We start from the raw sequence: 17180 nt of genomic DNA, 5'->3' as shown, positions 1-17180 counted from the left end.
GCTTAGAAACAGCATTAAAAAAAAAATCACGTGTTCTAATTCTTTAAACTCATCCCTTATCCTCTCCAGATGCAAAGTGTCTTGTAACGTGGGAAGCCATTGTTTTTTTTTTTTTTCCACAACAGTTGGAGTTTCTTTGCATTAATGATGCCACAGGACCAGAGCCGCTGCTGGGTAGTCTGGATTTAACCGGAATCCTCAGGGGCCAGATGTTCAAAAGTAATCCGATGGGATTACAGCCATCGGACTGCATCAGATCTTGAAAATCGGTTGTCCGAAAGGAGGTCTGGATTCTGAAAATCGGATCGGATCGCGTAATATATAAAAACACTCAGTCTGTGTTGTTCAAAACTACTTTTTTTGAGTAGGACTGGGATCACTTTGATCCAAAAGAACGGGATTATTCTGATCCCAGTTGAAGGGTGGATTTCAGGATTAAATCAAAAATGTCGAAATTGATCCAAAATACACTTGTAGTTTAAAACACATTCATTTATATTTTGGTGAATTCATGTTTGTTCTCATTTACTTAATGTGGGTCAGCTGAAAAGTCTGACAATTTAAAAAAAGGTATTACAGATGGAAGAGCATGGTGGTATCCTGTTGGTCTGTCTCTTCAATTAAAAACACTTGTTACCATTCAGAGCGCCGCAAATCCGGATTTGGTGATCCTAAAAAAAAAAATCCTTTTTTTAAAAAAAATTCTATGGAGAATTATGGAGTCTGATCACACTGGTGTTTATTATATCCATTTTGTTTTAAGAAAGTTAGCATCATAGACACTAGGATTTAGAAAAAACATTTCACACGATACTTTGTTGCTGCGATGGGTCGGTCACGTCGTCTTAACAGCGAGCCATGGGAGACGCATGGCGGATGTCGCCTGAACCGAACAGACACAATCTGCATTTTATTGTTCTTTATCAGACAGCCGTTGGGGTGTGTGTGTGTGTGTGTGTGTGTGCGCGCACTACAGATATCGGCAGCGTGTTCACAGGCACACAGTGACGGCATGGGAGGAGAGCTAAGGTCAGAGACCGCCCTGATAGCAGAACAGTAGCTGACCTGTAAGTCTGCTGACAAGAACTAAATCCTTTACCACAGATAAACCTGTCAGACGCGTGTTTGTCTTTGGGTTTCTACATACGTGACATCAAATGATTCACTAATAAGTCGCTGTTGCTGGTGACGTCTGCGGTCCTGGTCTTGGACTTATCTTAGCTGAGGGACTCTCTGAGCTGCTCGTACATCCTCTGGTCCTGCACAGGGGAACACACAAACACACACTGCATGGTTAGATCTCCGTCTATCAACAGTCCACGCTCGTGTTTGTTGCTGTGATAGAAGTCTGTAATGCTTAAATGATATCCCCCCCCCCCACCAACAGCGGCCCACAGTTGGATGCTGCGGTGTTCAGTGTGGGACGGGGGCGGACTGGTTCTCCCAGCTAACTTGATGAGCAGGGAGGCGATATGGGACAGGGATCTGACAGACGAGCATAGCACGGAGCTGTTGGCCGCGTGCTGCAGATCATCACGGACGCGTAATGAACTGCGGGGCGTTGCTGCACAGTAACCACACAGCTGCCGCTTTCAAGGCACCGACTGGAATGTGTTTGTGTCGAAACTTGTCGAGCACCGAAATCTGGCATGATCTTGTTGACTTAAAAAAACTCAGGTCCTGATTTAAATCAACGTTTTTCCAGTTTTAGACTATTCTATTTACACAAAGTATACGTGTTTTCTGTTAGTGTTTAAAGGACATTTAACGTGTGACAACTTTGTCTTATTTTGTTCGATTAAAATATTATATTCAAATTTTTTTTTTCCAAATACAGTGAAAAAAGAAAAAAGTATGGTATTGGCACTAGTACCAAAAATATCTAATGGTACCAAGGTGCCATTTTGGGCCTTTAAATTACTTAGTCATTTTCGTTCATTTCCTCAAATTGATGTCTTCGAATTGCTTCGTCTGTCCGACCAGCAGTCCAAAACCCAAACGCCCTTCATTTGCCGTCATAAACGACAAAGAAAAGCAGCAAATCTTCACATTCAAGAAGCTGGAACCAAGCTGGATGTTTGACATTTCTGCTTGAAAAAACTGACTGAAGCGATTATCAAAATAGTTGGCAGCTAAATGTCTTTGAGTTTGATTAGGTTTATCCAACACAAACAGTCCGGTAAAATACCAAACAATCCTTGTTTCCTCACCCAGCTGTCCTCTCTCCCTCTCCCAGTGGAGGTAACTAAGCCTGGTTACCTCGCAGTGCCCAACCACCTGCCCTCTTCACCCTATCACCCTCTTACTTTCCTTTCCTCACCTCTTTGACAGCTGCTTGTGTTGCTGTGAACCCAAACTCAACCACCCTGAAGCATCACAGACCCGTCTCTCTCACATCTCTTTCAAAAGCACTTGAGCGTGCCGTCTTCACTCAACTGCAGATCTCCACCATCTCCACCCCAGTCTCTTTTCAAGTGCTTGGCCACTCAACTGAGACGAGATAAATAAACAAAAAAAGGAAACTAACTCTGTCTCTGCCTCTTATTGTTTCTAGATGCACTTGCGACTCGCTTTGGATAAAGGCGTCAGCGAAATAAATGGAATAGTGAAATACATTTAAGGGATGCCAAAGGTAACACAGTGGTAAAAGCTGCAGGACGGCATGCCCATGCATCTCAGTCTGACATAAAATAAGAATGTATCGCACCTCCCTGGCCAATAGAGCGTTGCAGGGATGACGCATTTCTGTAGGCAAACCCTGAACTTGAGCATCGCCCTGGTTCCCTCGGCAACGTCCCCCGACAACCTCTGTAGTCTCATCTAGCCTTTTTTTTTTTTTAAAGATACGTAAAATCTTCAAAATTGTGTGTGTGTGTGTGTGTGTGTGGGGGGGGTATCTACTGACGTGTTTTATGTCGTAGAACAAAACATCAAAATCCCTTAAGCTTGTGTTAACCACAGACCTTATGCAAGGCATCTAACCAAAAAGCCCATTCAAAAGAATAGATGAATGTAAAGTGGGTTGTTGCAGTACCCAAAGAATTAACACAATTTACATGTCACATAGAAATCACTGTTCCGTTTACACGTTTTCTTACCTTTTTGGACACCGACGGACGAACTTTCTTGAAGGCATCGTCAAAGTTCTGTTTGCTCACTCTGATGTCGGACACGGAGCCAGAGGAGTGTGTGTGACCTGTGTGTGTAACAGTGAGCGCGCGCTCAGGTCAACTCAGCATGACACACACACAGTGCTGTTTGTTTGTGCTGCATTCTGTCGCGGCAAAGTGCTAATTACACTGTACAACTGTACATCCTGTGTTCCCCCATTTTCTACTGCAGAGCAGCTCTTATCATTGTGTTAGCCTGTTAGCCTTCGGGAGGAACTGGAAGTCAATGCAGATGAGCCAAATGTGGGTGCTGTGGTCTCTCTTTAGTTGGGTTTGGAGTCTGGTGGCAGGATTCTTTAAAGATGACCTATTCTGCTCATTTCCAGCTCTGTGTCTTTATTCTGGGACACCACTAGAGCAGCTTTGCACGATTCACAGATCAAACAAGTCCTTCTTCATCTTATTCTGGCCCCCCATGCGCCCCCCAACCCTAACCCTAAATACTAAATACTGTACATGTATGCAGAGGTAGGAGTTACCAGAAGAAGAAGCTGCTGCTGGGGAATGCTGGGTCTTCAGGTAGGCTCTCAGAGCATTAACAGACGCTTCCCTCACCAACGCAGTCAGGTCAGCTCCGCTGGATTAAACACACACACACACACACACACACACACACACTTAGATTCACATTTTTCATTCCGCTCATCACACTCATGGATCAGCGCTTCTACGTGGACGTATTCAGTAGGTGTCCGAGGACGGCTGGAGTTTCCAGCTGGGAGCTTACGTGAAGCAGTCGCAGCGCTCGTCCAGGGCGATCTCTTCGAGGCAGACATCTGGCTCCAGCTGAGGTTTGGTCCCCCCCTGCGACATATGAATCACAGCACATCAGCGGCCGTTTCATAGATGGTCTGAGATGTGATTTAGCCTAGCTTAGTGCAAAGAGAGTTGTTTCTCTGGCAGCGCTGTTTCGGGAATCAGCCGCTGCATGACGTGCCAAAGCAACAGTTTGTGGATGGACATTTTGAATGTGATTCAAAAGACCTTTTCTGGTCTCATAAAGTGTCTCATAAAGTGTCTCATAAAGACATTAAAGACGATTACGGAACACACTTGATGCTGACAGTCAAAGGCCGAGCTCGTGGTCTAAAGAACCGTATAAACTGATGGCCAGCATATGATTTGGAAAGACTTTCCAATAAAATGGGCATGTCTTTCCAAATCTTTTCCTGGAGGAAAACTTTGAGACAAAGATAACATTGGGCAATAAAGCAATGAAAAATGAGGATTTAGATAAGATTTAGATAAGATATGGTCTCTTCTTACTGGGGTAGAAATCAGATCCAGGTCATAGTCGTAAAAATGGATCACAAAAGTTAAAAGGGGGAAAATACATTTAAAAAAAAAATACAATAAAGTTGAAATGGGAAAAGGGGGAATGCGCGTCATCCTGGAAGGAATATAATAAGGTTCTTTCAAATATCATGTGTTCTGTGGATTGTCTATTGTTTCTACAATATGGGATAGAAATCTCCATGTTAGCGGATGGGACATGGGCCAAACTAAAAAAAAAATCAAAGTACACGTCAAATACATTTTTCCCTAAGATGGTTTCTGTCATTTCAGGTAGGTCTCATCCTGCTGATGTTTGTTCAAGTGTTCGTTTTTCTGATAAGTTTGGTTTGAAACTTATCAAAAAAAAAAAAAAAAATAGAAAATATCTGGCTATCTCAAATCAAAAAAGCTACATAAAAGCTTTATAAATACAATAAAATCTTAAACCCTTAATGGAGAATTCTAGCTGTTTAACGTGCTTTGGGTGTCTCTGCTTAAAGCGTACCTTGGTAATGGTGAGTAGGATGGCATGGCGGTCAGCTGGAGGTGGCAGACCCACATACAAGGTTTTATCTAGACGGCCTGGCCTCAGTATGGCAGGGTCGATGATATCTGGGTGAGAGACAAGACAAGTGACAAGTCATTTAGTGTTTAAGAAGTTGAAAAATAGTGGTGGAAGAAGTATTTCTACATACATGCATACTTAAAACAGTAGTTTAACTAGTAATAGTAAAAATCACTCCTCAGAAATATGTACCATGTGACTGATCATCAAAAAAATGATGAAAAATGAAATTGTTCATACTGATGCATCAACATGTACGCAGCTTTTTATTGTTGGTGGAGGTGGAGCTTGTTTTAACTACTTCATATACACAATACAGTGGTTCCCAACCTGGGGCTCTGGCCCCTTCAACAGGGTCACGACACACATCTGAGGAGTGGTGAGATAAATAGATGGGGGAAAAGTTGGTTTTTGGACTTTTCGCTCATATATAAAGACATATTTTAAGGTCACAAGCTAAGTATAAGCAAGTAGCATAAAATGGAAATACTCAAATAAAGTACGAGTACATCAAATTTGTACTCATGATACGATTCTTCCAGCTGTTCTCCCATTCTGACCAACCAAGAAGCTTGTTTCAGGCTTCAGGTTCTTCTGGTCACCCCTGAGGGGTTCAGGCCTGACCGAAGCTGGATCTGTACCTGCTCTGTTGGTTGCAGCCATGATGAAGACCTGCCGTCGAGTCTCTAAGCCGTCCATCTCTGTGAGCAGCTGGTTGACCACCCGCACACTGGCTCCTGACTGAACAGTTTCACATTGACACAGTGGTTTATTTAATGAATATATATATTTAATGAAACTACTATTATACTATTGTGTGTATATATGTATGTACATATATGTGTATATATGTGTGTACATATATATGTGTATATATGTATGTATATATATATATATATATATATATACATACACACACACACATGCACACAGGTATTGTATATATTTTTTATTTTTCACTTAAATATTGTAAATGTGTATTTTCTTTTTTTTTCTATCTTGTTTTTGTACATACTCTCATTTCTAAATTGATGCTACTTTCTACTCTTGAATGGGAGCACAGGTAACTGTATAACTTCCCCCCAAGGGATCAATAAAGTATTTCTGATTCTGATTCTGGTGATACTGTTTTGGCAAATTCTGAAAATGGACTTAAAAAAAAAAAAGTGAAACATTATCATCTTAAACAGAATTCCCAACTTTATTAAATTTAATTTACACACCTACAAAAAATAAAGCCCATAGAGTCAAAATGTGATGTGTTGAAAGATTCTAATAAAAATAATAATAATAATAATAATAATAATGATGATGATGATAAATGTGGATGTGCATCAACGGGAATCCACACATCCTTGACTGCTTCTGCTGTCTTTATGATGCATCTGTGTGTGCTACATTGGTAGCCGTGTGTTGCGTTGTCGAATGTGATGCCTGAAACAAGACGCTCCTCACCTCATGGCCCGAGCGGCGAGGGCACAGGGCGTCGATCTCGTCAAAGAAGATGACACAAGGAGCCGAGTTGCGTCCTCTCTGGAAGACCTGTCTGACGGCCCGCTCGCTTTCTCCCACGTACTGCAAAGACAAGCACAGAGACTCGTCAGTTAGTGCAGCCAGCGGATTCGAACATCAGCCCCTCTGCGACTCACGGTGCTGCAGGGGTCCTAAAACCCCGAAATGAGTCGGCATTTTTACACTTCCTGTTCCCTAGTCTGGAGGTCAATGGGTTTTTGGTGAGATGCCTGAAATAAGGTCTGTGTCGAGGGAACCAGGGCGATGCTAACTTCATGGTCTGCCTAGTAAAAACAAAAACACATCATCCCTGCAGGACTCTAGAAAGAAACAGCAGGGACGACTTTTACAATATTTGGTGCAAGGGAACGAGATCATCATGACAACAGGCTGGGAAAAAAAAACACGAATCATTATGATATACAGAATCCGCAGCTACAAGCCGAGCCTCTCAGAGATGTGGATAAAGGTTAATAGTGAGAACAACGCACAGGCTGCCTCCGCTACATCAACACGTTCCTGCAGCTCAGTGACTCACCATGTTGAGCAGCTCTGGACCCTTGACAGAGATGAAGTTGAGGCCTGACTCATTGGCCACTGCCTGTCGGGAGACAACGCAGTAACACACAGTGAGACACAGTGAGACACAGTGAGACACAGTGAGACAATGACCAAGTGACAATCTAGGCCAAATATTTATCAAAAACGTGTAAGAGTAGAAATGTGGCCCCGCATTTTCACCTAGTTGGCCCTGAGGAACAAAAACCTTTTTTTTTTTTTTTTAAATCATATTTCTTATCTTGGAAAGTTCACCTGTCTCTTTCAGGAGTGAAAGAGCGCAGAGCTGTCCTAAACATTTGTCAAACCGTGCTACTCCTTCACAAAGACAAGTTCCATCTGCCCAGCAACTTTGTGTCAGTGAACCCAGCAACAAGAAATAGTTCCAACACGTACCTCCCACGAGATACGTCGTCTTCAACCAGTTGGCTTTAAAATCTGTTGGTAGGTATGCTAAGCTAGGCTAACCATGTCCTGGCCTGCACTTAACACACGGACGACTCGTTTCCCTCTCAGACAGAAAGCAAATAAGCGAATTTCCCCAAAATGTCAAGCTTTTTCCTTTCATGACACAGTATCAACATATATTTGCTGGTTATGAAGGGAATGATGCGTGATTTTGTGTCAAAATTATTTTATTTATTTAGTGTCAAAGAACTTGCAAGAATAACTCAAGTCCTACTTTTGGCCCAGTCATATTTTCACTAAACTGATCATTTAGGATCTACTGTGATTATAAATAATTGGTGACATTGTGATGACAGTGCTGTGTTGCTGACTATTAAGTATGACTGTTGGTGTGGTGGGGGAACCTTGGCCAGCAGTGTTTTTCCACATCCTGGAGGTCCAGCCAACAGCACACCTGATGGAGCACTGAGCCCCAGAGCTCTGAACTGCTCTGGAGAACGCACTGGAGCCTGCAAAACACACACACACACACAAACACACACACACACGCAGCTGTGTTATTCCGTCGTACACTATGTATTTGCACAGTGACCGCGAACCAGGTCTGATGTGGGCCAGATCACAGCAGGGCCACAGAACAATCCCTGGCCCCATGCAGGACTCAATGGTCCCAGCAGGGGGTCAGCTGAGTCTCATATGTGACAAAGGACCAGTTAATCAGAGAAAAAGATGAAGACTTCAAATCAAAATAACAAGAGAACACGAGACAGAACAGAGGTTTTCTGGGATAATAAATGGTGAGAGGGCCTCTGCATGACAAAAGATATGGCTCGTCTCAGGGGGTTTAGCGTGACAAAAGGTAATGATCCCAGCGCCCAGGATGAAGCCTCTCCTAATGTTAAATGTGAAGAAGCCTGGTGTTTACCAGTATGGCCATGGTGAGCTCCTCCCTGATGTCCTGCAGGGCTCCCACATCCTCCCAGGTGACATCAGGCACCGTGGCGAAGCCCTCCCTCTTGGCCGAGGGCTGGACAGTGGACAGAGAGGCCTGGAAGTCTGACATGAGGATGCACAGGGTGGCCAACTCTCCCTCCGACAGCATCTCAGTGTTCTTCAGAAGGTGAAGCAGCTGCCACAGCTCCCCCTGCTGGACACAGCACCCAACTCGTCAGAACACCACAGAAATTTAAAGCTCCCCTATTCTGCTCATTTCAGCGCTATGTTTTTATTCTGGGACTCCACTAGAGCAGCTTTGCATGATTCACAGTTGAAAAAAAAGTCCTTATGTATCTTGTCCTGGCCCTTTCTGCAGCCCCTCAGCAGCGCCCCCCCCCCCCCCGTCTGAAACAAGCAGTTTTAGACAAACTGAACACTTGAAGACTAGTTCCTGAGCAGAGCGCTCCAATAACTTAAGACTAAGAATAACTAAGACAGACTGAGCGGGTTGCGGTGTAGTTGTGACATCACAATTATCATGTATTATCAAAAGGACCAATAACTCTTCAGTTATATGTGCGAGTATTTGGTTGGCAGTAATGTCAAGCTTTTCATTGGGTTCAAACTAGAAGCAGGAACCTTTCCTCCTGATTTATTCAGGAATGATCATCTGGTTTTATCTGTCTGATCGTTAACTTATGAACTGCCAGCATCTTTTTGGAAAACACACATTATGTGGCGACTGAGCCCGGAGCTCATCTGTTGCCAGTTATCATACTGAGTGGACTGAGTTTGTGAGATGTATTTCTGGTGCTCCTCATACCTGCAGGTGATTCTGTCCTGACCCTTCCTGAGGTACTGGGTTGGCGTCTGTTGTCTGTTGCTCTCCGACCTCTCCGACCTCTCCGAACTCTCCGACCTCTCCGACCTCTCCGTCCGTCACAGCAGCCTCAGTCCGAGCGCTGCTTGGTAACAGATCTTTGGTAGAGCTCTGGCTTTGGCTCACTGGCTGCCCCCTTATTTCCAGCAGAACCCTGTTGACAGCACTCATGGCAGCTTCGCGGCACAGGGCCATGAGGTCCGCGCCCACGTAGCCTGGGGTGAGCCGGGCCAGCTGCTGGTAGTCGAAGTCCTCCGGCAGCTTCAGCTTTCGACACAATGTCTTTAAGATCCTGACAGAGCACAGGTGTTCAAACTGTGTGAGTATCAACGGAGTCAGAGGCTGAGATCATTTGGTAAATGCCCAAAGCCCAATGATTTGCGCATTTGCTTGTGTTTACATCAAAAGGAACAATCTACTGGAAACATATTTTGGATGTGTCTCAACGAGAACAACAGACACAGTCATACTATCTTACTGACTGTGTCACTTTGGTCCGGGGCCTCGTGCCTCAACAACTACTGAGCACTGCCATGAAATCTACTGTGGATAGGTATGGTACTCGAATGATGAATCCTCCCCCCGGCCTTTCCTCTAATGCCACTATCTTCCACAAGAGATGATATCAAAATCTAACAGGCAGACTGCAATGAAATTTGAGGATGAACTCCGTTTTTGTGCAACCCTGGTCACGAGGCGTACTCCCTGGAAGTTGTAACGGTTTGGCCACTATGCCTGCTGCACCTCCTCCACCACCTGGATTCCCCGGACACCTTCGCCAGGATCCTCTTTGTGGACTCCGGCCCTGCTTTCATAACCATCCGAAGGCATCCGATGATCCGGAAGCTACACCAACTCAATATCTCCCGACCCCATCTGATCCATCTCCGGTACAATTTCCTCAATCACAGCACGGCAAGCTGTTCGGGTAAGCGCAACATCACCTGCACTCACCACCAACAGGCTTTTGTGCTGGGTCCATTTCTCTACGCGTCTCTTTTACAATGCAAGTCTATGGGAAAAACATATTTTTCGGCCAGCGTGCGTCACATGACGGACCCGGAAGTTGTAATTAAACGGGTTGTCCACTATGTCAAATTGGTTTCAAAGCCCAGTGCACTTCCTGGGGGCTTGGCTTGTTCTATGAGCCGCACAATGCGAGTGCTAAGCGGAAGATCCAGGTAATTTCACACTCCGCAGTCGAACTTCGTAAGGGATGTGAACGATGAAGAGTTTCAAACACATCAACAGTGAGGTGGGAAGAAATCTGGAGGTTTAGGGATGATTTATGGAGCTTTGACACGACCAGTAAGTAAAAAGGACAAAAAGTTACAACTAGAAATGAACAGTCTAGATTATCGTGATTGCAATATTTAGCATTTCTCTCTGATCGCGTATGGGCTGACCTGAGACGAGCCGCTTCATCAGGGATGCCCAGGCAGATCTCTCTGTCGAAGCGTCCAGCTCTGCGGAGGGCGGGGTCCAGGGAGTCTGGCCTGTTGGTGGCACCGATGACCAGTACCTGAGCTGTCACTGTCAGACTGTTCAAGTCTGTCAGGAGGTAAGCACCAGAAAAAAAACAAACCATTTCATTTCACCTGTGGAGGTCCAGTGAAAGTTCTTTGACCCTTCACATTTAGCTTAACAGGACATATCCACCCACGTCAGTCTAATTTAGTGGTACCAGATTTGGGTCGAGTGACGGTGAGTCTAAGCTGGTACCGTCATCTCATTCTGCATCGGATACTTTAAGTCTGCATGGGGGCAAGATCTGCAGCAGGTGTTGGTGTTTGCAGGGCTGTTTTCAGGACACTCAAGGTGCCCATTTGATAGCATTCTGTTTGCAAATATCATTACTGATTGTTCCGGTAAACGTTGACGTTTCCTGAGGGGGGATTATACGTCACTCTGAAGGCAGTGCATCCTACCGTCCATGCAGGTCAGCAACTGGGCTACAATCCTCCTCTCCATGTCTTTAGAGGCCACCTCTCTCTTAGGGGTGATGGCATCTATCTCATCTATGAACAGGATGCATGGGGCAGAGCTCTGCAAAGGGGAGGAAAGAACCAGTGATGTTCAAAGACGGTCTACATTATGCATCATATATATCAATAACAGCAGTTATACCGTACCAGCCGTAGCACAGGAACATTACTCGAGTATCTGGATACCTGTGCCTGCTATGGCTCCCTCCGGTCTCTAGTCTTTTGGTGAGAGCTTCAGAGAGAGGAAGGAAAGCACTACTAACCACGGCCAGGTCAAACAGCTCTCGGAGCTTCTGTTCAGACTCCCCGGACACTCCAGACACCAGCTCCGGAGCGGACACCTTCAACATGGGCAGCTGCAGCTCCTGAAGCAGCACAATCAGATCACTTTATTTAACAAGCACACAAAACACACCCAACGCTTAACTGACTCAGGCCTAGCTGGGGAAAATAGCAGTCTGTATAATGAAAATAATTGCGTGTGAGAGTGTGTATATATATATATATATATATATAGGTTTAGGTATGCATATGTACAGTATGTGCATATACAATGCATATATGGTTGGACCCTTTGTCGTACAATGTAACACAACATTAAAGTTACAACAGGAGGCTATTGTCTCTATGGGCTGGCTTTTTGTCCAGCACTCACCCCGGCCACAGCCTGGGCCAGCAGGGTCTTTCCACAGCCAGGAGGTCCATGGAGGAGGAAGCCCCTCGGTGGAACCATTCCCAGCTGCTGGTACACCTCAGGGTGACGAACGTGGATCAACAGCTTGCACACGTCCTGCAATGGTGTCAAACATAACTATTGATGGACAATACGACATATATTCAACGCTGCTGAATTTAAAAAAAACTGACTGACAGCAATGCACTGCAGCCGTCCCCACGTTCCAAAGAGAGGAACAGTTGGTACCGACAACAAACGAAGCGGCGAGGTTAAACAAACAAACAAAAAAAAGGTACTAACCGTTAACGTCTCTTCATTACCGCCTACATCTTCAAACTTCAGAGTGGGAAACTGCAGCTCTGGTGACTTTGATTTTGCTGAGAAGTGATTTCACACAGAAAGAGCTGCTTGTGATGCAACATAGTGGATTATATTATCGTGTAGTGTTCAAAAGTAGGTTAAAAATCTGTATTTTACAGTTGGACTGGCAGACTGGACAAGGCAGTACCTTTCTTGTTCAGGGTGCGGGACTCAGTGGTTTCAGTGGAGGTCTTCGTCCTTTTCTTTGACTTTTTGTGGGATTTCTCAGGCTCCAGCACGGACGCGCCTGTCTGCTGGTGACAGAAATGCACGGCAGTCAGTCGGCGCATGTGAAAATGCTTTAAGTCAGAGGGGTCGGATTATCAGGTGTTCATTCCTCACTTGGTTTGTTTTTGTATTATGGCACAATTAGAATGCCCCCCCCCCCCCCACGACTGGAGCCCCTCCCCATTAACGAAAGGGCCAGAGGCAGTGACATTTTATAAAGGCAGAATTCCAATTGTTAAAGCTACAGTAGGCAATATTATTGAATCATAATTTCGGTTGAAATAACTCATTTTGACCATTGCATGTCACTAACAATATCTAACTGAATGGCTCCTTTAAAAAAAAACAAACATGTGTCCTGCACTAGATCTGACTCTCCAGCCCAGTTTGTCTGTCTGTGTGTCTGAAATGCACCACCCTAACCCTGTCCTGTGTCTTTAAGTGACTGATACACACGTTTGTTGTTGCATTAGTTGGCTCCTCTTCACACAGGTCGATGAGGACGCTGTTCTTCTCTGGGCCTCTGCCTCTATCAATGAACCAGCCTCCTGTGGATACCAGTGTCCCCGCGCTGGGAGGGGGATTGGCTGTGCAGGCAGGACCGCTGGCGGCAGGCTGATCTCTCGCGGGTGAGCAGCCGCTGGAATCGGGGTGTCCCTTTCGGTACAGAGACGTAAGAGAGCTGTTCATGTGGTTGGTGGGCTGTAGATGGCAAAAAAAAAAAAAGAGCAGCAAGGAATGGTTAGATCTCACTGTCAAAATGTGCTTTTTGGAATTGGAATTCTCAATATCCCTTCAATACATTTCATCTAAACTTCAGCAAAGGTCAAGAAAACATTTGAATGAATAACATTCCAGTAATTCCACACCCGTTTCTTTTGGTCTGAGACGCTGGTGGTCTAGTGCGACATCTAGTGGTTCTGAATTTGGTGTATAGTTACTTTAAGAAGTTTCATATTTACAGTCAGAATCGCACACTGGTGGTCTATACACGGTGTGTATTTTGACACAGACCTAGAACCAGATTGCAGATTAAACCATTTGAACATAATCAATCATTTAAATCCCTTTCATTTTAAAAAAAGGTGGAGGCTCTCTAAGCGCTAGACATTACGATTATACTTCATTAGCCAACGGCCTTTCGTTGCCCTGAGATTTACCCTTCACATCATGTCTTACCGTGTTCTCCAGAATGTGGTCATCGCTGTCAGAGGACCCCTCTGAGCTGCTGCTGCTGCCGCCATCACTGCGAACACACAGGTGTGACTGGCATTAGTTAAGAGTACAGCAGAGAGAAGGACTGGTTCACCGGGCAGTAAAGCCGAGAGGGTCACCTTACCCAGTGTCGTTGTGACTGTGCTTGGCTCTCTTGGCCAAGTGTTTGCTCTCCAGGTCATTGAGCCCGGACTCCTTCACGATCGCTTCATACACTAGGAGAGGCGGACGGGGAAAGACAAATCAGGGCCTCTCGCAGGACACACATGACAACTGAAATGGACTGGCTGGTGCAGGGCGTGGCTGCCGAGGTCACGCGTGCAATTCTTTTTTTTGTTTGTTTTTTTCTCAGAAAGAGAGCATTTCTTTGATCTCACGAGGATCCTCCTGTGATCATGTGACAATAATTCTATTTATCATGACTAAAACAATCAGTCTGGTGTGAATGTGTACTTATACGCATTGTACTGTCACAGTGTAACAAGGCCTCTTACCTCTCTCTACTTGAATCCTGAAAGCCGTCTTGTTTCTTCGGCCATACTCCATTCTGAAGATATCACACAAACCAAAACAAGTCGTGGCTTTTAATTACACGAACATACACCATCAATACACGCTCCGTGTCCAGAGAGGTGTGGATTTATCTGTATGGTCATTTTTGGGGGGCAGTTGTTGGAACTCTTGAAAACAAGGAAGTAGGATCACATCACTCCGGTTCGCCAGGTCATTGCGCTGGCTTCCAGTCCGCCAAAGAATTGACTACAAGGTACTTCCGCTCGTCTTCGAGGCACTCAACGGCCTTGGTCCCGAATACATCTCTGACACGTTAAATACCCTGCGAGCACCCCACAAACTCTAGGACATCTGGGTCACGTCTGCTTGTAGTTCACTGGGTTAAAAACGCGGCGAAGCAGAAGGCGTTCAGCTTTCATGCCACAGCTGCCTGGGACAGACTTCCAGACGAGCTTAGATATGCTCCAACCTTCGACGTGTTTCTTTTCACTGCTTTCAGTTCATTTTATTTCAAATCAAATGTTGTGTTAGTTTGTGCAATTGTTTTTTTTTTTAAACGCGTTTCACACTCTTGTGTGTTCTTGCCTGCTTCCTCTATTGTTGTTTCTTGTGCTTTTTGCCCGTGTACTCTTGTAAAGCACTTTGGGTTGCCTTTGGGTATGAAATGTGCTATATAAATACATTTCCCCTTGCCTTTCATTTATTGGATGATTTCCTGACTACAGATTCAGTGTAGGACAGACTGACGCAACAGACAAGCAGAGAGTCACCACCTTTGCTTTGAGCCTGATGAACTTACCTGTACAGTTTTTGGAGCTCCAGGGCCAAGGCTGAAAGGTCCACATATTCATTGCTGCTGGACTCCAGATACTGCAAACAGAATTCAACGTGAAAACAGGTTCAAGATGACCGACACTGATGTCAGAATTTCAGACCTGGGGCCTCGTTTATAAAAAGGACTTACGGTCAATTTTGATCTCAAGTATGACTTAAGCAGAAAGCCAAGTATAAGTAGTTTTTATATAAAAACCTTACTTTGACGTGGAAATGGTCTCATCTCTAAGCAAACTCTGGACTTGACGTAAGTGATTCTCCTGCTGGTTATCTAGGGGTACTGGAGTTTGGGACGCATATATGCGCCCAAGCCCGTGGTGAACTTTGCATCAGTTTTATGAACAATGGGATAGAAATGATCGAATGAATACTACTATAAATACTGTGTCGGATTAGAAAGAAGTAACTGTGGCTGTTCTTGCGTCACTGGAAGACACTGAAAACTGTCATGGCTTATAAGTCGCTATCGTCTCCCAAGAAATGTTGTTAGATTTGTGCGCGGATTTAGCCAATCATCTGGAAAGGAAGACAAGCTGTAACCATGCGATATCTGTGTCTGTCCAAGTTCAGCCCACTTTGGGATGTAAAAGGGGGATATCGCTGATTGGAAGGCAGTTAAAAGTTCATTTGAGATTTATAGATCACAAGCGCGTACGTTGCAAATGGGCTTCTGAGAACCTGCGTACAGCAAGGTGTTTTATGCTCAGTAACATACCGCCGGAAATGATCTCAAGAAAGAACGTTTTTATGAACGAGGCCCCCCGTTCACATGTCAATTTAACAAGAAAAACAACATGGAAACAGCACTCATCTCACTCATGATGTCCTCTAGTGGCAGGACGGGGAATACTGTCCCATGATTTATCCTGGTCTCCTGTTCAGTTACTGTTTGGAATGAGTGCTCTATATATATTACGTTTATAATTACTTTGCCTGGTGAATGAGTGACTGACTCATTTGTCAAGATTTTTATTTTTCATGTGCAAAATATGACGCGATACAGTACAGGAGACACTGCTTTTCTGCTTTTACTCTAATTGTGAGATTTCACAAACATTTCCATGTTGGCTTATTCTGTCAAACAAATACCAATTTGCTCATAACATGCAGCCCCGGGAGAGACACCTGTACCTGCTCCACTCTCTGTCTGAGGCGACTGTCCAGCCAGCCGACACTTCTGTTCTTCATGACTGTGCTTCTCTGAGCCTGCAGCGGGACACACACATTCGGAACAAGACTAAAATGCAATGACACGTAAATCACAGTATGAATCCTACGCTCACTTAACAAGAAGAATCTGCCTAAAAAACAATAAAAAATCACAAGCTACAGAGTTTAATGTGCATGTCTTTGCTCTCACCACATATTTACTAAATCTTCTACATAGAACGAAAATACATCATCTTAATATTATAAAGAGTACGGTCTAGACCTGCTCCACGAAGAGTGCCCTGACATAACTCCTGTTAAGATTTGGTGCTATATAAAAGCAACCTGAAGTGAATAACATAGGCAATAAAAACAACCAATCAAGGGAAAGGGGAAGGGACAAGCAACTCACAGAAGTTTTGTGTCATTTAAACTAATGCTACACTTACTAGCTTTTTTTCCCCTTTATCTGTGCTTTCACAGTCAGACTTGTACACCACTTGTGTTTATATTCTTCTCATTATTATTATTCTAGCAGTCCATAGGCAGAGCTCGCGTGATATTTCCACGCGCTGTCAAGGCAGTGGACAAACGCGCGCGCGCGCGCGCACACACACACACACACACACACACATTTGGCTATAATCTTTTTAATAGATGAGTAATATATAAAATGACTGCAGCAAATCCTCAAATATGAGTACCTAAGGCCAGCTAATGTAACGTCAGGGACTTTAACCGGAGAAATGATTCATTTGGCGGTCATCTGTTAATACTGTATCTACAGACTCACCGTGGAACCACTGTTCTATCTCATTTGCGGTTGTCGCTGATAATAGCTAACCATGGCTACTGTAGAACACGATAGTTCAAGTTACACAAAAACCGCGGCGACTCACCTCCTCATAACCAAATG

General features: G+C 44.5%; 1 protein-coding gene across 1 annotated transcript; it reads right to left on the bottom strand.

Annotated features, from left to right (window-relative positions):
* Positions 1 to 722: 722 nt before the first annotated feature.
* nvl (nuclear VCP like) lies at positions 723 to 17172 on the bottom strand. The gene is made up of 24 exons (XM_070916001.1): positions 17164 to 17172; positions 16247 to 16321; positions 15081 to 15151; positions 14263 to 14315; positions 13893 to 13983; positions 13733 to 13799; positions 13010 to 13255; positions 12474 to 12579; positions 12266 to 12342; positions 11945 to 12079; positions 11553 to 11654; positions 11233 to 11350; positions 10711 to 10855; positions 9344 to 9596; positions 8414 to 8635; positions 7893 to 7997; positions 7061 to 7123; positions 6466 to 6585; positions 5652 to 5751; positions 4951 to 5057; positions 3898 to 3974; positions 3677 to 3747; positions 3099 to 3187; positions 723 to 1259 (listed from the first exon to the last, which is right to left on the bottom strand). The coding sequence occupies exons 2-24, from the start codon at positions 16301 to 16303 to the stop codon at positions 1218 to 1220; spliced, it is 2517 nt and encodes an 838-aa protein (XP_070772102.1). The 5' UTR covers positions 16304 to 16321; positions 17164 to 17172; the 3' UTR covers positions 723 to 1217.
* Between the last annotated feature and the right edge of the window lie 8 nt (positions 17173 to 17180).

This window comes from Enoplosus armatus, chromosome 12 (assembly GCF_043641665.1).
Source record: "Enoplosus armatus isolate fEnoArm2 chromosome 12, fEnoArm2.hap1, whole genome shotgun sequence".
Taxonomy (NCBI): Eukaryota; Metazoa; Chordata; class Actinopteri; order Centrarchiformes; family Enoplosidae; genus Enoplosus; species Enoplosus armatus.
Note: the sequence above shows the minus strand (reverse complement) of the source record. Positions and strands in the feature narration are given on the sequence as shown.